The sequence below is a fragment of the Neofelis nebulosa genome, chromosome 14 (assembly GCF_028018385.1).
Source record: "Neofelis nebulosa isolate mNeoNeb1 chromosome 14, mNeoNeb1.pri, whole genome shotgun sequence".
NCBI classification, from domain to species: domain Eukaryota; kingdom Metazoa; phylum Chordata; class Mammalia; order Carnivora; family Felidae; genus Neofelis; species Neofelis nebulosa.
This window is the reverse complement of record NC_080795.1, coordinates 51,197,103-51,222,547: the sequence shown is the minus strand read 5'-3', so window position 1 is coordinate 51,222,547 and position 25,445 is coordinate 51,197,103. Positions and strand designations below refer to the sequence as shown.

The window sequence follows — 25,445 nt, the reverse complement described above, 5'->3', positions numbered from 1 at the left end:
GTATATATGTGTATGCATCTATATATGTATGTATATATATACACATGTATATGCATATATATGTATATGTGTTTATGTGTATATGTGTGTGTATAAATTTTGAATATGAGGGCCTTGTCTGTCTTATATTCCTAAATATTAACAGGTCCAGACAGTAAAGAAGGGAGTGGGACACATTTCTCTCTCCTACTGCTTCTCTGTAGGTAGAGTACCTGCAAAGTGTTATCCAAAAGCCTAAATGGATTTTTAGTACTTGTTGGGTTTAAATGAATCTGGTGATTTAGTGTGTAAGGTTCATACAGAGTTTGAATTGCAGATGTTGATAATTGATACAGAACAATGGGTATCATACTTCATGATGGTACTGTGTATCTGAAATATCAAAACCATTCCAGTATTGGGTTTGGGAGGAAGGAAATTCATTGCCTCTGAGATCCAAGATAAATAGAGCTGCTATCCTTTATCAGATGTTAATCAAACCAAATACCTCTTCTGTATTATGGGATCAGATGATATACTGAATGGTGTTTCTGCTCCTACTAGAAGTTAGGGGTAGTTATGTATGTTCTAATCCGATGGTTGTTTTTGTCTTGGACCATGAGGCCTAAAGTTCTCCATGGAGTTACAATTTATCTTCCTTCTGGGAAGAAAAATTTGGAGACTCAACCACACCTAATGGGGGTTCTTGGGCATGAATCACTAGATAATTAAATCATTTCTTTTACCCTTCCTTCCAGAGATCTCTAAATAATTCATTCATCCATCCATTCATTAATTCTCCTATCAAGTACTGTTTAGGACTGATAAAAAAGATTGGGATTAAAGGAACATTTTCTATCACAAAAATAAACTTGAACTTTTGATAAAAACAAACAAACAAATATACATAGTTTTCTCAGAAGTTAGGCTAAGTGTGACACGTATTCCTTTAACTGTGTCAAGCAAAGGATATAGGCCCGCGGGATGTAATGTCAAGTACAGAGATCACTTTTAAACACTTTCCTTCTTCTTCCGCACAACCCCAAGTGCAAACTTCAAGTGTAGTTCCTATGCCGTTAAAACAGTAGAAAAATGTGGATTTTCATACTAGATCAAGTGCACCAAGGTGTCCCGCAACCTTGGTTTAGCCATCTCTGGATGAATTGCAGGGTTTCTGAAACCTTAGATTGCCTGAAAAAGCCTGAGTGACTGCCTGTGATTATCGATATGTCCACTTCTCTGAAGAAAACTGTGCATCAGTTTATCAAAGGATTCTATTACTCAAAAATAGTCATAAACACTGACACATATTAATTCATATCAATCAGGTAGGATATACTTATGGAATGTATTAATTTGATGATCAAATTCAGTTTAATATATTTGTTGTATTATCGTTAGTGCCCTTCGTCTTGCCGCAAGTTCAGAGTGCCCTCTACACAGGAAACCTCAGGGTGATGAGCAACCCAAGTCTCACTTTTTGGGTGGTGCTGACCACTTATTCTTGGATGACTAATTACTACAAAGATTCTTCCATGTGACTTCATGGAGTCACCACAAGAACAGAAGTTACCCTTCCCATGGAATCACCCCCAATTTCCCAAAGTTCAGATTTTCTTAGCTGTGACATTTGTTAGTGAAATGAAAGTCGAGACTGCATATCTGGCAACCATCTGTGATGAGCTAATTGAATTGTTCCAAGGTATTTCATGCCATCTTCAGAAGGGTTTTCAGCTTGGATGACTGTGCCTGGCCGACACAGGCATACCGCAGAGATATTGTGGGTTCCGTTCCAGACCCCCATGATAAAACAAGTATCACAATAAAATGAGTCAAATGGATTGTTTGGTTTCCCAGCACATATAAAAGTTAGGTTTGCATTATACTGCGGCATATTAATTGTACGATACCGTTCTGTCGCAAAAAGAACAATGTAGATACCTTAATTTAAAAATACTTCAGTGCTAAAAAATGCTAACCATCATCTGAGCTTTTGGTGAGTCGTAATCTCTTTGCTAGTGGAGGGTCTTGCCTCCACGTGGATGGCTGCTGACTGACCCAAGTGATGGTTGCTGAAGCTGGGGTGGCTGTGGCAATTTAAATCTTAACACAAAACAACAGTGAAGTTTACCTCATTAATTGACTCTTCTTTTCATGAATGTTTCTCTATAGAATATGATGCTTTAAATTTTTTTTTAATGTTTATGTATTTTTGAGTGAGAGAGATAAAGAGAGAGAGTGCATGAACGCTCGTGTGCGTGAGCAGGAGAGGAGCAGAGAGAGACAGAGACACAGAATGTGAAGCAGGATCCAGGCTCTGAGTTGTCAGCACAGAGCCTGACGTGGACCTCGAACTCACAAACTGCGAGATCATGACCTGAGCCAAATTCAGACGCTCAACTGACTGAGCCACCCGGCACCCATAGTATTTTATGGACAGTAGAACTTCTTTCAAAATTGGTATCTATCCTCTCAAAGTCTACTGCTGCTTTATCAACTAAGATTATGTAATATCCTAAATCCTTGTTGTCATTTCAACAATCTTCACATAATCTTCACCAGGAGTAGATTCCATCTCAAGAAACCACTTTTTTGCTCATCCATAAGAGGTATCTCCTCGTCTCTTAAAGTTTTATCACAAGATTGCAGCAATTCAGGCACATCATCAGGCTCCACCTCTTTTTTTTATATATAATTTTATTGTACTTATTTAATATCATCAGTGTATTCTTTAATCCCCACCCCCTATTTCCCCCACCCCACCCACCTCCCTTCTGGTAACCATCAGTTTGTTCTCTGCAGTTGAGAGTCCATTTCTTGGTGTGTGTCTCTTTCTCTTTTTGTTCCTTCTCATTTGTTTTTGTTGCTTAACTTCCACATATGAGTGAAATCATGTAGTATGTGTCTTTCTCTGACTGACTTATTTCACTTAGCATTACAGTGTCTAGCGCCATCCATGCTGCTGCAAATGGCAAGATTCTATTCATTTTTATGACTAATAGTCTGTTATACACATACTGCCTCTTCTTTATTCATTCATCTATCAACGGACACTTGGGCTGCTTCCATAGTTTGGCAGGCTCCACTTCTAATTCTAGCTGCTCCACTTGAACCCCTTGAAGTCATCTAGGAAGCCAGGGATCGACTTCTCTCACACTACCGTTAATGCTGATATTTTGACCTTTTTGCATGAATCGCAAATGGTCTTCATGGAGAACGTTTGCAATTTACTTTGCCTAGATCCATTGGAAAAATCATCATCCATGGCAGCTGTAGCCTTCTGAGTGTATTTCTTTTTTATTTTTTAATTATTTATTTTCATTTAACTTTTAGTTAACACACAGTGCAATATTGGCTTCAGGAGTAGAACTCAGTGACTCATCACTTATATACAATACCTGGTGCTCGTCACAAGTGCCCTCCTTAGTACCCTAGTACCCATCACCCATCTAGCCCAACTCCCACCCACTTCCCTCCATCACAGTTTGTTCTCTATCATTAAGTTTCTTGTGGGTTTGCTTCCCTTTCTTCTCTCCCCGCCACTTCCCTTATGTTCATTGGTTTGGTTTCTTAAATTCCACATATGAGTAATATTACATGGTATTTGTCTTTGCCTGATTGACTTATTTTGCTTAGCATAATACATTCTAGTTTCATGCATGTCATTGCAAATAGAAAGATTTCTCTCTTTTTGATGGCTGAGTAATATTCCATTGTGTATATATTCCACATCTCCTTTATCCATTCATCAGTCAATGGACATTTGGGCTCTCTCCCTAGTTTGGCTATTGCTATGAATGCATTTCTTAAATAATAAGTCTTCAAAGTCAAAATTACTCCTTGATCCATGGACTGCAGAATGGATGTTGTGGTTGCAAACATAGGAACAACATTAATCTCATTGCACATTTCCAACAGAGCTCTTGGGTGACCAGGTGCATTGTCAAAGAGTGGGGATATTTTGAAAGGAATGTTTTGTTTTTTTTTGTTTTTTTTTTTTTGAGCAGTATGTCTCAACAGTGGGCTTAAATATTCAGTAAACTATGTTGTAAGCAGATGTAATATCATCTACATTTTTGGTTTTTTTTAATTTATAGAGCACAGGCTGAGTAGGTTTTGCAAAATTCTTAAGGGCCCTAGGATTCTCAGAATGGTAAATGAACATTGGCTTCCACTTAAAGTCACCACCTGCATTAGTCCCTAACCAGAGAGTCAGTCTGTCCTTTGAAGCTTTGAATCCGGGCATTGACTTCTCCTCTTTAGCTATGAAAGTCCTAGACTGCATCTTCTTCTGATAGAAGGAGGTTTCGTCTACATTGAAAGTAGGTTGTTTACTGTAGCTACCTTCATTAATTATCTGGCACAGAACTAGACCTTCTGGATATTTGCTGTAGCTTCAACATCAGCATTTGCTGCTTCACCTTGTTATAGAGAGAGCTTCTTTTCTTAAACCTAATGAACCAACTTCTGCTCACTTCAGATTTTTTCTCTACAGCTTCCTCATTTCTCTTGTTTTCATAGAATTGAAGAGAGTTAGGGCCTTGTTCTGGGTTAGGCTTGGTCTTAAGGGAATGTTGTGGCTGGTTGCATCTTCTACACAGACCACTAAAAGTTTCTCCATATCAGCAATAAGGCTGTCTGGCTTATTTATCATTTGTGTGTTCACTGAAGTAGCACCTGTAATTTCCTTCAAGAACTTTTCCTTTGCATTCACAACGTGGCTAATGTTTGGAGCAAGAGGCCTAGCTTTCAGCCTATTTTGGCTCTCATCACGTCTTCCTCACTAAGCTTAATCATGTCTTACTTTATATTGCAAGTGAGAGACGATGGCTCTTCTTTTCACTGAAGGGTTATTTATTGGCCTAATTTTAATATTTTTGTGTCTCAAGGAAATGGAGAGAGACATGGGGAAGGGCTGGAACAGTCAGAACGGGCACAACATTTGTGGATTACTTTCATCATCATCTATGGGAGTGGTTCGTGGAGCCCCAAAACAATTACAATAGTAACATTAAAGACCACTGATTACAGATCACCCTAACAAACATAATCATAATGAAAAGGCTCAAAAAATGGCAAAAGCTCCCAAAATGTGGCACAGAGGTATGAAGCGAGTAAAGGCTGTTGAAAAAAATGGCACCAATAGAGTTGCTTGAAGCAGGGGTGTCACAAACCTTCAATCTGTAAAAAAACACCGTATCTGTGAAGTGCGCTAAAGCAAAGTGCAATAAAAATGAGGTATGCCTATAGTTGTTCCCATTAATTTTGATGGAAAAATACATGAGTAGTCTGTCCACCCAAGTTGACAGTTACTCCTCTATTCTAAACCTCCTCGCAAAAATGATACCCCCAAAGTCACATATGTTTAGTTATAGAAATATTGTTTATTATTAAGGGCCCCAAGGAAGGTTATCATTATTTTCTCCAAATCTGTTTTTTGTCCCATCTTATTTCTTCTTTCCACACTGGGTGGTATTTCTCTCAGTACCCAGACAGGCATGCAGCTGTTCTACTTATAGAACCACAAAGCAAAGTATTGAAAATTATTAAAGTTGTCTTCTGTTTAATAAATAGTTATTTTTTTTTTCAGAATTAATGGGACATTTCCTTTCATATAGTCTAGACAGAGTTTTAAACTTCACCTCCATCTCACCAGGACATAGCTTATCCTCCCACCCCCTACTCCCCCTTATGTCAATTTTGTGAGTGTCAGCTGTTCCTCTTTGTACTTGAACCTCTGTCAATGCTGGAAGGAGAGCTCCCCTCACCTACTGAAACTGTGCATTGCATGGTTTCTTGCCTTTGCACTTGTCACATTTGAGTCTGTTAAAACAGTGTTTTTCAAACTGTAGGATGTGATCCCTAAATGGGTCATGAAATCAATTTAGTAGGTCATGACTAGCATTGTATAAATAAAATAGAATTGCCTAGAATAGAAGAGAGAAGAATAGAACAGAAAATATCATAGTGGATCTAACAGGAAGGATAACAACTACATCGTGAAACTTTTTTTTTCCAGTCGTAAGACAGAAGAAAAGAGACTGCAGGGTCTCAAGATGAAATATTTTCTTATCATTGGTCATGGTCAAAAGCACTTAAGGAACACTAAGTTTAAATGCTGGGACTAGGAATACATCTATCTCCCACTTTCCAGAGGGAGATTGAAACTCCTTAAATCTCTTATCAGTGGTTCTTGAACTTTTATGCATAATACTCCCTACACCCAACATGGGGCTTGAACTCATGATGCCAAGATCAAGACTCACATGCTTTACCGAGACAACCAGGTGCCCCTGCATAGATCTTTTTCAAATCTGGTAAAATCAGGTCTCTTTTTCCAGAAATACACACAAGAGCACAAGCTCAGAAAAGTTAAGAGTGTTGCTCACATAAGCTTTAGGTCTGCTATCCTAAATAATTACAATTATTTGGAATTTGTTCCCAAATTCCTGAACCCTTCATTTTATCCCACACTTCCCATTTTCATGCATCCATTTTCACATCTGACTATTTGACCTGAGTTTCTCTCTAGTCTCCATGTCTTCTCTCTCTCTTATCTCCCTAACCACTCCCTTGCTATTCTGAGCAGAAAGAAACTTTCACATTCAGTTCATCTGGCTGGACCGTTCTACAACTTCCCTCTCTACTACTCTCTAAAAACCTGAATCTCAGGTGTTGCTGACGTATCTAAAGTGGAGCGCATTTCTGCCCTCCCTATTCACTTGCCTTCCTTTCCTTTGTCCTGAATTTGGATATGTGTCTATTTAGAATGAAGCCTGATGGGTAATGAACAGCTTTGCATGCACCAGACATATTCTGTAAATATTGTTCCTATAAAGAGTAGTTACTTATTCTTTGAAACCAGCCATCCAATAATGTAGATATGCAATATTACTGAACTGACATGCTGAAATTCTCTGGAGTTTGACAAAATGAAAACAGGTTGTACTCGCACCTCAAATCCTAGCAATGGTTAAAAACTGCATTTTCATGCAAACATAAATTACAAATGGAATTATGATAACTGATTACCACCCCCCCCCCTCCCAAATGCACACAAATCATTTGTAATCCTGCCCTGGAGTGCGGTATGGTTGGCTCATTGCATATGCTCACAGCGTTTGTCAATCTATTCAATCACTGCTACTTCCCGTGGCAAAGTGTACAGGGCGTTTAGAAAACCAGTATGTCTCTATTTCCCTAAATCTACTATTAGGGTGTAGAATCGTCCGTGCAGAGCACTGCTGCTTCACAATAGGAATAATCCTGAGTGTGTATCTTCGCTTTATTCATCTTCAATTTCTGTTTGACAGAATTTCATGCTGCTGGAAGATGTTACATTGACAGCCGAGAGATAATTTCCGTTTTTAATCCAGAGAACAAGAGCCACTTGGGAAGTGACTATAAATGTCCTCTGGGTGTCCCAGAGATATGCCTCATCCCTGCGCTAGAAGGAACACACCTCTGGGAAGGAAACAACTTTGATCAGTAAGTCTCTTTGGAAAACATTAAGAGAAGTAGATTTCATTGATTCCCCCATGAGTCATGGGTCTGAGATAAAGTAAGCCCTTCCATTCCTAAATCAGCTTTCAAGTGGGAGCAGCTCTGTCATTACTCCCAGGCAATAGTTTCCAGTGAGAAACTGAGATGAATGTTTCCAAACAAGCCTCTCTTTTCTCTCAATACAGTCTTGCAATAAAGGTATCAAAGGCCTCTTCTTTCCAGCACTTCTCTCAGCGGGCTGTGCCCGGTAAGATGTCCTGTTTAAAGATGCTGGCCAAGCTGATTGATGCCTAGGTCTTTGGAACTATAGTGTTCTTCTTGGGTCAGTCCTCCCAACCTTCCTGATTTACTTAAGTATGGAAGCTTCATGGTATAACTGAAACATCTTCTGAGGGCCAGCCCTCTTCAGGCTCAGGAAGATGAGACCATTTACCATCTTTTCTGGACCACTGGGGGACAGGTTCCTTTCTCTATGAGGCAAATTTCGGACTTCTCATCCTCTTTCTATGTCAGTTAGTAGCCCATCACCTAAGGTGTTACAGTGTATATTATGTGTATGTGTTTGCATTTAGATAGAGAGAGATACATATTATACTTTATATATGTCATATATTACTACATACATACATGTACACACACATACACACACACTAAACTAAGCTAAAGGTCCTGAAGGGTTAGGATCCCTCTATATTAATCATTTTTGAATATATATATACCTGTGTGTGTGTGCGCACACAAATATATATGCATACATACCTGTCCACACACTATATGTTATATATACTAAACATATATAAATATATATACATATATTCATCATATACAAAGAATATCTATTACATACATATATATTTTTCACAAACGTGTTTCTATATAAATGTATGTGTGTCTAGAGGTCTTCAAAATCTAGGATTTCTTATATATCTGTGTGTCCCATTATCTAACATTTGCGTAAATGACACAAAGATAAATTCAAATAAATTCAGTCAATAAGTATATATTACCCATGATATGTCAGGTTGTGCTACATTCCATGAATACAAGGTTTACCTAGACAATTATTCACACATATTTATAGTATACATAGATAGAGATTTCAAAGTGCTTTTAGAATTCACGGAAGGAACTCCTAACCCAGATTTGAGGTGATCTACAAGAGCGTGACATAAATGGTCATTTTTAACTAAGGCCTAAAAGGCAACTAAGAGTTAGCAAATCACAGATCGGTGGGGACACAGGCAGGGATGGGGAAGATAGGCACGGGAGGGAATGTTTCCACAGAGGATTCACAGCTGAGAGAAAACTAATGTGCCAGATGACCCTTTCAGTCTTAACACCAGAAGCACCTAAAATAACTTTTTAAAGATATTAAAAGTGATCATCCATTTTTGAATTTGTGATAATTGAAGAAATCCTCACTAGTGTGAGGCCCGTGTTGATGGGGTGACCTGCTAGGCTGTGCATGGCCAGTGGTCCTGTCAGTCCAAAGTGGCAGATGATATAGATGAGAGTGGATAGTGCCAGTGAACTTCACTGCACCCACGGACAGGCACAGGTCATGATTGCTTCTGGTCATTTGTGTGTTTTGGTGAGTGCATTTGGTGAGTTTTGGTGGTGGTAGAGATTGGTTGGCAATTCTCCAAACCCATCTCCTTCTGTTTCTGGGCACAGAACTGTTCTGAATTTCCCCAGAAATTTCTCCTTTTCACTTGGGCCTGACTACATGGACAATTCTAGACAAGTGAATGTGGTCAGACAGGATATATGCTGCTTCCAGTTCTGGTCCACTAGAACCCGTCTCCAACTTCTTTCTTTCCTTGACTGTCAGCAGGATGTCAGTGCTCAGCGAACTTGGAAACCCTGGGTTAATAATGGGAGAATCTTCATTGGCCCAAAGGCCTGAACGATTATTGCCTGGTCCTTCCTGCCTCTGAGCACTTGAGGGACTAGAAATAAATTTTCATGGTCTTAAATGACTGAAATTTCATGATTTATCTATCATAACACCTAGTATACCTGTAACTAATAGCATGACTATGTCTTTTTTTTTTTTTTTTAATAATCAGTGTATTTGAAAATTAAGGTCTAGAAAAACTTCACTCCAGAATAGGTCAGGCTCAAGATAATCCTAAATACTATAGAGTTAGTATAGTGGTGGTAGCAAAGAATTCTCACAACTATTGGTAATAATTTAATTATTTCTTTAAATATCTTTTCTGGTAGGATATAAGTTTTGTGTACGTAAAGTTATTTTATTTATCATTTTATTTAGAGTGGTTTGATGATTATAGCTGATCAACAAGTGTACATGAAACGAATCAAGTACTGTATCAGCAAGGTGGAGGTGTAAGCAGGAGTCCGGCCAAACAAAGGTTTTAGCTGTAACTATGTTAAAGAATTTGGACACGATCCTGCGGACAATAGGGAGTCACTTAAGTAGTTAAGGAGAGAGTGACAGTAACCAGATTTTGTCTTTGGGAAGATCACTATAGTCAAAATACGTTTTTCCACCTGAAAAGGTTTAAAACAAATGAAGAAACTCAGTCTGGAGGCTCCTATAGTAATCAAGGTATGAGACAATCATGCTATAGGTTAGTGGCCCCATGAAGGCAGACAATAAATCCAATTTAAATATATCTAGAAGGAAGGATTGACAGAACTAGATGATCATCTAATTGGGAGCATTGAGAGAGTAGGAGACCAGAATGACTCCTAGTTTGTCGTTGGGTGACCAGGTGGGTGGTGGCACTGATATGACCAAGTTAGTGAGCCCAGGGAAAGGGAACAGTGGGAAGTTACAGTTACCATAGTGAATTATACTCTTCTCTTCAAGATAATCCTATCTTCTTCTCAGCATTTGGGTTTTGCAACTGCTAATCTCTCTTCTTAGAATGTTCTAAAGCCAACCCTATTTCCACCCAGTTCCTCTTACCTTCCCCATTTTCTCTGTTATTTGCCACCTGTTTTTCTGTACTTGAATAACTTCTGTTCATCTCTTACATCTCAGAGTAGACACCATTTCCTGTGTGAAACTTTCCTAGGATCCCCAAGATAGGATAGGGTGCTTTCTTAATGTGTTTTTAGGACTCCATGCAACAGTGTAACATTTTACACAACATTGCATTCACCTGTGTACTTTTCATTCTAAGCTTCTCTACCCACTAATAATAGAAGACAGGAACTATCCCTTAGCATTTGGTCCCCAGGGCCCATTATAATGCTTGTGTCAGAATAAGAACTCAAAATTCAAATGTAACCACGAATAAATGAATGAACGAATGAAGGGAGTGAAACAAATAATTTTGAAGGGCACAATATTGAAACCAACTAATAACATTTGTTTTCACGCTGTCTGTTTCTGTTTGAGATTTGCAGCATGCAGTTAGCACAGATGGCCGTGAGATTGCAAGATTGCAATACTCTCTACATATTTACTCTGTTCCTCCCCCCGCTCTCACTCTCTCCCCACTCCCACCCAACCCCCCACCAGGAATGGTCTCGAATCGCAAATGACTCCACTATTCCCTTAAGCATCTGTCTCTGATCACAGTGTGAGTCCACCAATCTTGTAATAGACTCCACAAGTGTTTTCCTTGGGTTAAAAAACTCATCAAAATTAATACTAAATTGAAAATGGGAAAGTTCATAAAAGGCAGCTGTTGTGTAAGTAAAACATGAATGTATCCTGGCAAATAATAAGTTCTAAAGTTTCTCGATTTTCCAAACTACTAAAGAATAAAAAGGGGGCGAGCCGGACACCCCTCCCATTCCCACCTGTCAAATACAACTAATCTAACGTACAGAGTGATATAAACTCGCCTTGTTTGTATTACGAACAAAGCCACCAAACTGAAATAAGCATAGCTATGAAGAAAAGAGCTACAGACTTGAATGGAATCCTAGTGAGTAGGATACAGAGTTCAGTAGCAATGGGTCTGGATGCGGACCCAGGACAACTGTGTACAAGGCACATGCCACGACAGCTACGTAGTCTTCAGCCTTGCCAATCCAAGCATGGTGTGTGCACCTGCAGCACTGGTTTCAGCTGGGAGTTTGTGAGGAGTGCAGGCTCTCAGGCCCCTCCCCAGTCCTACTAAATCAGACTGCAGTTTAACAGGATCCTCAGGTGATTGGTATGGACCTTAAATCTTGGGAGGCTTTGCTCCAAATCATAGCATTTATGAATTCATAAGTCATAGCTCAGATGAATTCATTGTAAGGTCACTTTAGAGTTTATTATCCAGATTAGGACATTTTTGAGAGTGAAAAGGAAGTATTGAAATAATTATAATTATAGGGGCGCCTGGGTGGCTCAGTCAGTTGAGCATCCGGCTCTAGATTTTGGTTCAGATCATGATCCCAGGTCATGGGCTTGAGCCCTGCATCGGGCTCCACACTGAGTGTGGAGTTTGCTTGAGACTCTCTCTCTTTCTCTCTCTCTCCCTCTGCCTCTCTCCCCCACTCACTTGAGCACTCTTTCTCAATAAATTTTAAAAAATTGAAAAAAGAAATAATTATAACTGTATATATTTAAAACATTTGGTTAAGACAAATTAATTTTTATATAAATGGATCTATATAATAGTTACAATCATGAACCATTTTTATTTTACTTCTTAAATATTTATTTTGAGAGAAAGAGTGTGAGTGGGGGAGGGGTAGAGAGGGAGAGAGAATCTCAAGCAGGCTCGGTGTGGTCAGCGCGGAACCTGATGTGGGGCTCAATCTCCCCAACTCTAAGATCATGATCTGAGCTGAAATCGAGAGTCAGATGCTTAACCAACTGAGACACCCAGGCTCCCCAATCATAAATCATCTTTAAAAGTAAAATTCTTTTAAAAAATAGAAATAAATGTATATTAGAGAAAAATTCTTTGTATGGAGCTGAATATTAAAATATAACATAACTTCTGGATTAGAGTATGACCCTATGCTTATTCTAAACTCAGGTTTACTTTAAAATATACGTAGTACACATGTAAGTATAGAAATGTGTGTTTACACTGGTAACCATAGATACATGTGTCCTAGCTCCATCTGCTGAGATGGTCTAGACACAGTGATACCGAGTCACAACAAACATACCTAGCGTCAAGATCTTGACTTCTCAACACCATTCTCCAATAAGAGAAATGAGGGTCCTTTGAAGAGATTAACTCTAGGGCTGGGTCAAGGAAAATATGAGTTCCATAGAAATAGGTTGTGAAATTAGGCATTCTGAAGCATGTAGTATCTCATAGTGCCAGACTATAAGGAAATGGCTTAAAAAAAAAAAAAAAGTTGCACCTACCTTTAAGAGTTGCCCATAGCACCATAGCAAAAGCTAGAACGATGTGAACAATGAAACAGTGGTAGTGCAATCATCCTTCCATTATCCAATGGAAGGGTTACCCAAGATCCCCAGTGGATGTCTGAAACCAAAGATAGTACCAAATCCTATTTTTGGTATGTTTTTTCCTATACATACACACCTGTGATAAAGTTTAATTTATAAATGAGGCACAGCAAGAGATTAACAACAACAACAACAATAAAATAGAACAATTATAACAATACACTATAACAAAAAGTATGGGAATTTGGTCTTTCTCTCAAAATATCCAATTGTTCTGTACTCACCTTTCTTCTTGTGACGATGTGAGATGATAAAATGCCTGCGTGATGTGATGAAGTGACGTGAATGACGTAGGCACCGTGACAGAGCGTTAGGCTACTATTGACCTTCTGACCTCATGTCAGAAGGAGAATCATCTGTTTCCAGACCCTGGTTGACTGCGGGTAACTGAAATCACAGAAGGTAAAACCGCGGATAAAGGCACACTACAGGTTATATGACAGAGAGCAAAGTAAATAGCCCTAAGTCTGTACTGATATAAATAAATGATTGGATAAATATATACGTGGAGAAGAAGGGGTGGGCTTTCCTCTAAGAACTTCAGTAATCAATATAGAAAGAATGAGAGAAATAAAGATCTATGCCACAGTAACAGCTGCAGCAGGCAAGACCACTCTGAAAGCTAAAATCAGTGGGTGAAACTTTTTAGAGAAACAGGATGTACACATTGCCTCCAAGTATCTCCCCACAGATGTGCATTAACTATATAGTGATTTTAATGTAGGTCCACAAATGTTTTGATACTTCTCCCTTCAGGAAGTAGAGCTTAATTCCCTATCCCTGGAATGGTGACCAGCTTTAGTGATTCACCTCTAATGAATGGAGGGTGGAAAGGAGAAAAAAAAAAAAAAAAAAGGTAATTTTACAGTGGAGAACCTGGCATATACAACTCAGTCAAGTGGTCAAGGTTAACATCACCAGTGATAATTGGGTTGATATCAGATGTCTCCTGATAAGATGTAGCGAGAAACATTTTGCATTTCTGCTATTCTTCCAAATCTGTAACACCAGGGAAAAAATCATAAAAAAAACTCAGGCAAACTCAGATTGAGGAATCCAACAAAGTATCTGACTAATAGTCTTCAAAAATATCAAGGTCATAGAAAAAAGTATCTAATATGTAGAGTATAATCTCAGAAAGAAATTGTTAATGAGATACTTTCACTTATTTAAAAAAATTTTTTTTAAGTTTATTTATCTTTGAGAGAGACAGAGTATGAGTGGGGGAGGGGCAGAGAGAGAGGGAGACACAGAATCCGAAGCAGGCCCCAGACTCTGAGCTATCAGCACAGAACCCGATGTGGGGCTCGAACTCACGAACTGCAAGACCATGACCTGAGCTGAAGTCAGACGCCCAACTGACTGAGCCACCCAGGCGCCCCTACTTTCATCTATTTTTAATCAAAATATGCAAATATGTTGGCCCATATATCCACAGAAGGACTATTTTTTGTTTCAATTTAACTGCCTTCTTTTGACAAATATATTTTAAAGAAAAATTATATAATCTATCTCTTGTTTTTTGAATATGAATGGAAGATCATCAACCTTATTTGATTCCCTTGCAATAGAAAATAAAAATTTATCCAATTGCAAATAGAAGCTCCAACAGAAAAGCACTCCCCAAAGTTGGGATATTACAAAATGCAATTATAGCATTTAAAGAGTAAATCTTGGACAGTTTCAACTCTTAATGTTTAACAGATTTAGATTCTCAATTCTGTATGATGAATTTCATGTATTTTTATTAGCTTCTATGAAAACATTTGAGACTCCATTCATTGAATATATTGAATAAAGAGTTCCAAATTGTTTTGATTTAAATACAAATAAAATTCAAAGGAATTGGTAAAAAAAAAAAAGTCAATACCGTTATCTAACATATATGTGGGTATACAAAGAATTTCTTCAAATTAGTAATTCAAACATTTCTAAAATCTGCTGAGGGGAAGCGGAGAGAAATGGAGTACGGCCATGCAATGACTATTTTGCATTCAACATAAGCTTTATCACAAAAATTTTGTTCAGTTATTCAACTATTGGTATATACAGATATATACATAAGCTTTCAAATTAAATTAAATTATCAATTACATTTAATTTACATTAAAATTATATATATATATTTTTAAATTTCCCCAACTATGACTTCTATTTCAACTGATAGAATGTTGTAGCTTATTTTCAAAAGTTCTAAATTATATGTGCACTGTACCAATCTCCATAATGAACTTAATATGGATCAACATTTGATTGAAACATAAAGCCAAGCCAGGGTAATACATATATACCCTCCACGACTGCACACACTGAATCATCATCTTCAGGCCCAATGAGTTAAATAATGACTAAATTTGAAGTCAATCCTAAGGATTCTTTCTTTTTTAAGTTTATTCATTTGTTTTGAGAGAGAGACAGGGTGCGCTAGGGGAAGGGCAGAGAGATAGGGGGAGAGAGAATCCTAAGCAGGGTCCATGCTGTCAACAGAGACCCAACGTGGGGCTCGAACTCACGAACCGTGAGATCATGACCTGAGCCAAAATCAAGAGTTGGGCACTGAAACTACTGAGCCATCCAGGTTCCCATTGCTAAACATTCTTGAGCAGACTTATGTGATTTGATTTTGCATGGTTTATTATAACTTGACAGCTTCCTTGGTGAAAGGTAGGTGTCAAAGAATCATTTGAGGAATTACAGCTTCATTATCTAGCTTTCCTGAAAGGTGCAAACTTAAGGTCTTAGTTTTTTACATCAAATATATTTTGTTTTAATCATGTTGCTGTGAAAATGACATATTGCTACATAAAATGATGTTACCAAACAACAAAATAGATAGCAACTACGTATTTATACCCTATACGACCATATACTGTGTGATAAAACCAAAGTAGAGCACTCAGACTATTGTCTACCTGTAACTTTGACAAGATATTTTTCAGCATATTCTGTACTGGAACTAGTAATTCCTCACGTTCTTCACAGCTCTCCTCACCTAGTGGGGCTCTGTGCATCTTGGAGGTCAGAGTACAATTATACCCAACAGTATGCAGGGGTAGTGTTTCCAAATCTTCTCCCACAGGCACTGAAACACAGAAGTATTAAGTTGTTCCCAGATGCTTCTGTCCAAAGGTGCTTTATCATAGAGTACCTTACATGTTGTCCTTGAAAAGGTGTTAGTTACATTGCCTCTGGAAGGGGTCACTGCAAAAGGCAGGTTATCTCTGATTGTCTTTCAGCTTTAACGACGGCTTAAAGAGAAAACTTTTCACTGTACATGCACCTTACCCACACTAGTAGTGGAACCAGTGTTAGAAGGCAGAAATGCAAATGAAATCTGTGGAATCCATCCCAGCTTATTTGGATGTAACTCTTGATAATAAAACTTACTATGAAAAACCTAAGATAAATTCCAAGCCAGGCCAGAAAATGTCCCAGGCAGAATGGGACATATGATTATCCCGACTCAGGCAACTCCAGTGCCAGTGGACAATAAAATGGTGTCAGGCAGACCTGCAACATGATTGTAAGGGGTTTGGCTCGAGGTAGAGGGAGTGAGATCTGGGGCCTCGGGGAAAAGGGTAGCAAAGGCTTTAAGACAGACGACTGGGCTCAAGACTTGGCTCTACTGCCTCTATCGTTTGGGGAACTCACTCAACTGCTCTAAGCCTTGGTTTGTTCGTTGGTAAAATAGTAATTGCAGTACTGATGTGGCAGGGATAACACGGCTCAACGCTACGTAGGTGTAATACCACATTCTTCTGCTCGCTACATTAAATTGAATCTGCTCCAAGCCTCCATTGACAAGACTGACCGGGAATTTAATCTGAGCATTATGGGAACTCCCTCCAACTTCCAGGATGAGGAAATTAATGGATTATTATGCAATCCATTACATGTGAGAAGGACCCTTTAATTTCTGTTTCAGACTTTAACTCAGAGCACATGTTGATGCTTCTCCTCTGAGTCCCTACACAAATTGAAAAAGACACATCTGTTGCTTTTGTGCCAGGAAAGAAGGAATACTTGAAGGAGCTAAATCATCAAATCAGCTAGAGGGAATGAAAAGCTGAAGTGGAAGGAATGGCATTGATTAAAATCAGGGACAATTCACCCATTATAGTGGGCGGAAGGATTCTGAGGGTGCACCCAGGTGTATCTGGGAGGATCTTGATATGAACACCTTCCTGTTAATTCCTTTGTCTTGAATTTCCCGCTCTCCTCTTCAGCTATTTTCTTACAATTTCTATGCTAATCCCCTTCCTTCTTTCTTCATCTGAATCATCTCCTCTTTCTAAACTAGCCATGATATCAAGTATACATTCTTTTACGTATTATAAAGTTTATGTCCCTGTTACTAATTTTAAAAGATGATTTCATCATTGCATATTTTTTTCATAGACATAACAACATTGTATTTTATTTACGTGATTGTTTTCCTGAGGGTCATTGAATCCTGATAGGAAAAGAAAAGTTCTGCACTTAGTGAATTTCAAACATTTACATCATCTGCAATCAAGTTATGTCATATGTAGGAAGTGGGATTAATGATCAAAGAGTTGTGAAGCAAAAAGTGCTGACATTCTTCTTGAATATAAAGATAAAAATCATTTGAAATTAATATATTACCTGCAAAATGGGGCTGCTAGGTTCTTGAAAAGTTTATTTTCTTTCAGTCCTGTTTATTCTTTTAATATACTGAGCAAACTCTTTTTTCTAGATAGTGCCAAAGTAAACTTTTACCCAGCCCACCTCTGCTTTTTATGGTTCTCTGAATTAAGATTTACTAAGTTCCAGACAGATATACTGCTTGGTGCAGGGTTGTTATCAGATACCATTCTGCTTCATGATTGGGTCCACAGTCATCAGCTGAGACGTGACAGTTTAGATGCTGTATCCTTTATGGCTATCATCCATGTTTGTTAATAACATTCATGTCTCCATCAAGTTCCAAGAGACTTACTAGTTTCAGGGTAACAATTTCTGCTGTGCTGCTACACATTTGTAGAGTTTGGCTGGGTGCCATAACAAAATAAACTTCTGTTGTTTCGAGTCACCAAGCTTGTGGTAATTTGTTACAGTAGTCATGAGAAAACAATATGCTCCCTTTTCTCTACCTCCAGAGATTGTTTGGGCTAGACTTAAATATAACACAGCAAGAAAAAGTAGCTGGAATTTTAGCTAACAGGCCCTAGTATTTTTCCTTCTGGTTTAGTGGAGAAAGGAACTTGATGTGGAGAGGTAATCTGAGAACAAGGCTCAGGTCTCTGGATCTCACCCATTAGCTTTGCGACTTCGGGCACTTAAAGTCTCTGCCCTTAATTCTGCCTGGAAACGAGAGGGCTCCATCGTATTAAAAGATTTTCAAATACTGTTCACAGATTCCATAATGACTTAATTTTTAGTTTTAATTTCAATACTAAAACACGTGTTGAATTATTTTTAAATTGTAGGTTTTAAACACCAAAATGTGTCACATACGTGATAGCAACTTTGAAGACCAATTGAGTATTCAATTCTGCTACCAGCTTAATTTATTTTGGTGTCGACTGCAGAATACTTGCTGCCATTCCCTCTTTATTTATTATCTATTTATTAAAATTTTAAAATGTTTGTTTATTTTTGAGAGAGACAGAGAGAATGAGTGGAGGAAAGATAGGGAGAAAGACACAGAATCTGAAGCAGACCCCAGGGTCTGAGCTGTCAGCACAGAGCCCGATGCGGGGCTCACACCCATGGACTGAGAGATCATGACCTGAGCCGAAGTCGGACACTTAACTGACTAAGCCACCCAGGCGCTCCTTTTCCCTCTATATTTAATTCAGTGATTTTCATTTGTGGTCAGTGGAGGATAATATAAAATACCCTCGGGTTGCTTTGCCAAAAAACCCTAGAAACCCATGGCCATCTTAAGATATTCTGATGTAGTAGATGTTAGTGTTCTGTAGAGGATTTAAATCCCACGGACAATCTGAAGAACCAGTATAAACTCTCATTCTTTTTTACGACACTTCCCCAGACCATTTGACTGGTGCTAATATTCTGACTCAATGTTGTCTCGTTGAACATAGAGTGTTGCAAGCAGGGTTGAAGACCTTGGGCTTTCTCTTCGATTTGGTCTCCAAGATCGGTTATAATGTAAGCTGTACCCAGACTTGTCCTTCTTCATTCACTCCGTGTGGGCTCACAGTAGTCCCCATTTGGACCATTGCTATGGCCTTCTAGAAAATACCCCTCTAGCATTTAGGCCTCCCGCTTCACCCTGTCACTGTTCCTATACACAATTACTCTACGTAAGAGGCAAGGTACAAGAAAACCCATAAACCTCAGCCTGGCACTCAAGGTCTTGGGAGACCAGATCTCTATACCCTTGTTTACTTCTACTTTGCAGTCTGACCCTTCTTCTTTTGGAAAGTTTTTTACTCACCCTTCATCATCACATGCGACTTCCATGCTACTATTTACAGTGATCTCCACATGGAGAAATACTGTTTTGTTCCTCTATACTCTCCAGGGTTTCGCTGTGGTCTGAACATCACTATTTCAGCCTCTGCTATCAATTTCCTTCTGTGAATGGCAACTGGAACAATATCAGAAATATTCTTCTGGATACAGCAAAATATTTCAGGGCTACCAGAAGGACAGGTGGCATTCCTCGTCACTGTGCCCACCTTTCTAGACCTTACCCTATCCTCACGATCTTTCCCAGTGCTTTTGTCCCATATTGATTTCCTTTTCTTTTTATCTTTCTACTCAATCTCACTCGTCCTTTTTACCTCATCCTAATTGACCCTTTAGTGTGTCCCAACATTGCCACATATCAGAGCCACCTGGACAGATGTTTAAAAATAGAGATTCCCAGATAAGAAGTTTTCTTTAATTGATCTCATGTAAAGCTCAATGGACCAAGAACACATATTTATTGGCATTTAAAAAATGTTCCCTATGTGATTCTAATGAAAGAACAGGGTTGAGAAACTCTATACTGAGTCAGAGTATAAATTCCTCCAGGGAAGCAATCATGGATTATACCTCTGCCTTCGTCCCCCAAATAGTGGGTACAATCCCAGGTGGTCAATAAAGATATGCTGACCTCTTCCTCCTCCCTCCCTCCCTTCCTTCCTGTCTTTCTCTCTTTCTGTTTTTCTTTTTGTCTGTCTCCCTCTCTCCCTCCCACCCTCTCTTTCCTTCCTTCGTTCCTTCGTTCCTTCCTGCCTAGAGAAGAGGAAAAAGAAGAGACCGGGGAGACAAGTCCTGTTGTGACTACCCAGTCTTGCCAGTTCCCACCTGAGAAATGCATGGGTCCTTATGAACATGCCTGTGGGTCCCCAAGGTTCTGATGCTTCACGAGATTCCTGAAAAACTCTATTAAGCACGGATCAGTTCTGTTTACCTCTCTGCTTTGTCACGGACTGAAATGGAAAACATCAGTTAAGGTCAAGATTCTACATTTAAAAATAGTTATTCTAGACAACAATCGGAGGAATGGTTCTGGACAGCACAGTAGTTTTTATGTTTCGTCACAGTATTTATAGGCTGTGTTCAGGCTGGCACCTTAAGTTCATTATGTTACCAAATCCGATATGGACAAATAATAGTGCATCACAGCCTGCCTGCGAATAGTGCATCTTAACTACAGGTGAGGTAACTGATCTGGATGTTTCTAAAACTGCAGTAGACCGCGGTTTGTCTTGATTGGCAATAGGTGCCCATCTTGCCTGCTGAGTCACACCTCAACACCTCTGGATACCCCATGAGGTCCTTTATGATCTGACTCACGTCACCTGTTCTCCCCTCCCCGTCAGTATGCAAACCCTTGGAAAATACAAGTGAGATGTGTGAAATCTAGGGTCTTGTGCAAATTGCATGAAATTTGTATGTCTTTACTCATCAGAATCGCTTGACTATACCACTTCACGGCTCCTTGACAGGCAAAACCTCTCTCTCTCTCTCTCTCTCTGGTAAACTTCATTTAAAAGTTGGGTGCTTTTCATCAACGTTTGTTACAGTTCTTGTGCATAGGCTTTGCAAGTCTTTTATGAAATTGTTTTCTTTCTGTGCTACAGTGGTGGGGGGAGAGATGTTATATGTGTTATATTAATTAGGAACATAAAATGGACAATCTGTTCCTTTACTGATTTGTCACCATATCTATATATCTATATATCTATCTATATCTATCTATAGATATCTATATATATCTCTATATCTCTATATCTATATCTATATCTATAGATAGATATAGAGATATAGAGATATAGAGATATATATATAATATTCAGCATTCAGCTATTCAGTGCTATTTTGAACCTGTTCTCACCACAAAGAATAGATATATAGACTTTCCTTTGTATTTTAAAGAAAAAAAGTCTGCCAAACTTCTCCAACAATCTGGAATTTTATTCCATCCATATACATGCATAGTAACAATATTTGTTGAGAAATCATTTCTATCAGAAGTAGAACATTATCTTTGTGATCACCAGGTGCAGTATTGCTACTCTTATATTTAAATAGATCTTATATATGAATTAAATTCATACTTGCAGCATTGAGTTTAGGGTTTCGATTTAGACTGTGCCTTTCAAAAGATAAAACTGATTAACACTACCTCATTACTTACAATACTGCTTCCAGTAATTTTGTTCATTCTTTATAAAGTATTGCATTTAACAGCAAAGGTTTAAAAATTGAGACAGAGCTGCATCAGCGAAAGAAAATACAAGTACTATACAAGAAAAAAATGGCCATCTTCATTTAACATACATGTTTAAGATTAAGAAAATGGACAGAAACATACAGCTACATACAAATGCAAAGCCTAGTGACTAAGAGACTGTATCTGCTAAAATATAAAGTGCAAACAGAGCCTGATTATCCAAGAATTGAAATCTTAAGGCGAACTTATAGCATGTGTATTTAGAACATCGTTGCAAGTTATATTTTAGCATATACATATATCTGCAACAGCATATAAGAAGAAATCAAGATCCACAAGTGCTTTTGAAGCTATTTCTAAAATGCTTTTCGGTATTGTTCGTGACTATTTTCTTTAAAAGCTACTATACTGTGCAAACCATATGTGCTACACAATAACTATACAATAACATTACAAATGACTTTAATATAAAGTTTTTAAATAAAAAATAACATAACCACAGCTATGAATACTGCTGGTAAAATAAATTAATTTTTTTTTGAAAATGGCACCAATAATACACTTTACTAATGGACTGTAATGAAATTACACCTTAAGTCTTCAACTCAGCCTTAATGAATTATCTCCTGATTGCCCAGATGTAATTCAAACAGCTTTTGTGTTTTGTTTTTTGTTTTGTTTTGTTTTTGTTTTCTGGACTGGGTAGAACCACATACTAAACACTGGTACCAAAGGTGACTGGTGTTTATTTATGAAGTTATTTCATTTGACATGTTCCGCCGCATGTGATGAGCAATAAAACTTCTTGTGAGTTATAAAGTTTGAGAGGTTGTTGAACTGAATATCACACAGGCGGCAATATTTCCCGCTGGTGGGAGCCTGGGCGGAGCCATTCACACCTTTTGCTATACTAGACAACTGTTCCTCCGCGGAAGGAATCCCTGGGGAGACATTCTCATTTGTGGCTAACGGGTTCTCAGAGATCCAAGAGGGAGATTTGTGGCCGTCTTCATGCTGAGGATTCTGGGAAATGTTCTCTTGCTGTGGGTTGGCGGCAGGTCTCTCGTCTTGCTTCAGTCCACCATTGACTATTACCATGCCTCTGTTTTTGGGTAACAGCGGCAGGGGATCTTTCTTCGGCGGGGCGCACCCGTTGGAGGAGGCCTGGCCTTTAGGGGATTCATTTTCGGCATTTGTGCTCGGCTCCACGTCAGTGTTGTGGATGACAAGAGAACCAGAAATATAATCACTTGGCTTTATTCCATAATATGGAGAAAGCTGGTCAGCCCCTTTTGCCTTCTTTATTGCCCCAGGGTAAAGGCATTGGGGAAGAAACAAATGTTTGTTTTCTTCCTTTGTAGCAATGAGCTGAGCCGCTTCACTAAAGACTTTCAGGCCTTGCAGGGTTGCTAAGTGGGATGAAAACAAGTTTCCATTAGGGGAAGGCTGCTTCAGATTTCCGTTTTTCTCACATTTTATTATGCTTCTTTCATAGCTGACATCGGGGCTGTTTCTTTCACTCTCTGGATTCGGAAATACTTTGCTGTCGAGTTGGCCCAGGTCGTTACGCTGATGTGCTGTGACTGGGCAGAAATTCTGCTTGTGGGCCAGGTAGTTCTCCACTTTATTGAAGCTGATCTTGCACACAGTGCACTCGTGGTAGTCCAGCAGCCTTTTGGGAGACGTGGTCGTCCGCTCAGACTGGGATAAACACTTTTTGCTGAGATCTATGGGCACGTCCATCTCGAGGCAGGAAACGCTGGAATGGGTAGTGTCACATTTGGAGACTGGAACACATTTGTTGATCGTCAGAGAAGTTTCCAAGTGCTTTGAGACAATTCCTGGAAAGATATCACATCTTGGGTGGTAGCACTCCCCTAGCCCTTCTGTGGGTTCTTGAGTGGAGGTACAGGGATTGCTGAGGTTGGCTACGTCAAGAAATCGCTGTTGGACCAGGGGAGGCCTCTGCTCCTGCTCAGGTAGGCACATCTCATACATCTTCCTTCGCTTGCGTGTGCGCATGGTTCTCTGCATGGCAGGCACTTTGTTGGAAGCGGACCTCTTCAGTGGAGGGTCGTGGCGTGTGGCACAGTAATACTGTTTGTGGACCATGTATGTTTCATGCCGGCTGAAGGTAATGTTGCAAGCTTCGCAGGTAGTCTTATTCGGGTCACTTTCCCCATCCACTAAGGGGACACTGGGATTTTTCACATCAACAGGTTTTCCATTAATTTTATCATCACTGCTGTTAGAGGTGGAGAGCTTCTTAGCTTGAGCGGCAAAGTCCTTGTCATGGCCCTTCCCATTTGGCCCAATTAAATCTAAAACAGTGGAAGAATTGAGGCAGGATGTTTGAAGAAGTGGGTTCTCAGGATCAGCAGAGTGAGCAGCTGGGTTGAGAAGGTTTATGGAGGTTTGACCAGTGTTGGGGCTCACGGCCTCAGGCATCTTTTCTGAAACGCCGGGGAACTCTGGGGACTTGGCCATCTGCTGCCATCGGCTGCTGCAGTAATGTTTTTTGTGCACTAGATAATTATCCAAATTATTGAATGTTATGTTACACTCAAAACAAGTGGCCCCCTTGGGCATCAAAGGGCTGTAAATCACGGGAGGGTAGCTACTGCTTCCGTGCCTCAGTCGCCGATGTACCAGTTCAGACATCTTGGCTAAGATCTCTGAAGCTTGAGGGACCATTGTGATATCTTGGGGGAAAGCAAACTGAGACAGAAAAGGGCCCACAGGGAAAGAAGGCCCAACGTTAGGCTGAACCGGAGATGAGGCAAGTCTCGGACTGGAGGGCTCAGACTTGATTTTTGTGTAAGAAAAGCTTTGTTTATTTGCCGTAGGCTGTACCTCTGGTCTCTGGTTAGTGAGAAAGAGCTGAGTCTTTTTCTCACACTTGTCCAGCTCTGTGTCAGAGCTCGCGTCTTTAGTCTGCATCGCCTTTTGGCTCTGCGGGAGTTCGCTTCTGGTCAACAAGTCTGTGGCTGGCTGTAAGCTGTCTTCGGTTCCACTTGGAGAGTGCTCCATATCACCTTCTCTGGGAAGTTTGCCTCCAGGGACATGGAGCTCCTGGTGCTGCAATAACTCCCTCTGAGTCTGGAAGCCGAAGTGGCAGTGATTGCATCGGAAGGCAGCTTGAGTGAGATGGGAGAACAGGTGTTGGTGAAAGCCGATCACGGAATCAGCGGTGTAGCTACAGACGGTGCATTTTAGACTAGCACCAGGGGGGAGGAATTCTTCCATTTTCACTCCTGGAGAGACATACAAAATAACAACACTGAGAACCATGTGCATTGGTTTTCTAATGATATGAACCTTTACACTGCAGGAACGAATTGAAATCTTTCAGAATCTCATTTGCGATACTGTTATTATTATTTTTTTTTTTCTCGCGACGTCTTTTGTCAGGTTGGTCATCAGAGTAATAACACCTCATGGTTTCCAGAACACAGCCAAGTATATTATCATATCCTGTGGGACAGCTTTCATTGTCTGCATTGTACAGGTCAGGGATCAAATTCAAGGAAGTCAAGGGAATTGATTATGGTACTAAAGCTATTCAATGATGGAGCCATGCCCAAACCTGAGATTTTGTAATTTCTAATCCAATAACCTTCTCATTACAACACTAGGCTCTGCACTAGGAAGAAGCAGGTAGACATCAGAGTTGATATCGATAAACTAGGTGAAAATCAAATAACTCCCAGTGCACCAGGTTAGGTATTTATTCAGAAGAATCCAAGTAGGAACCATTTTGCAAAGTAATCAATAGCCTCCTAATTTATCTTTGGTACAACTCTAGATTCTTATGCATGGATTTTGCTGAACATGGTTTATCTCTATCCAGGGCTGATATTCAGCTGGTAGACACCAGTACCTTAATAAAGTCATTTAGGACTGACATCC

The 25,445-nt window shown here is 39.4% G+C and overlaps 1 protein-coding gene across 2 annotated transcripts in view; it reads right to left on the bottom strand.

Annotated features, from left to right (window-relative positions):
* Positions 1-21,256: 21,256 nt before the first annotated feature.
* Positions 21,257-25,445, bottom strand: part of ZFPM2 (zinc finger protein, FOG family member 2) — a 471,767-nt gene continuing 467,578 nt past the window's right edge. For both annotated transcript variants that reach the window (XM_058698815.1, XM_058698816.1), the window contains one exon: positions 21,257-24,790. In XM_058698815.1, the coding sequence (XP_058554798.1) occupies positions 22,299-24,790 (2,492 nt within the window). In that variant the 3' untranslated portion in view covers positions 21,257-22,298. The remainder of the gene's footprint in view (positions 24,791-25,445) is intronic.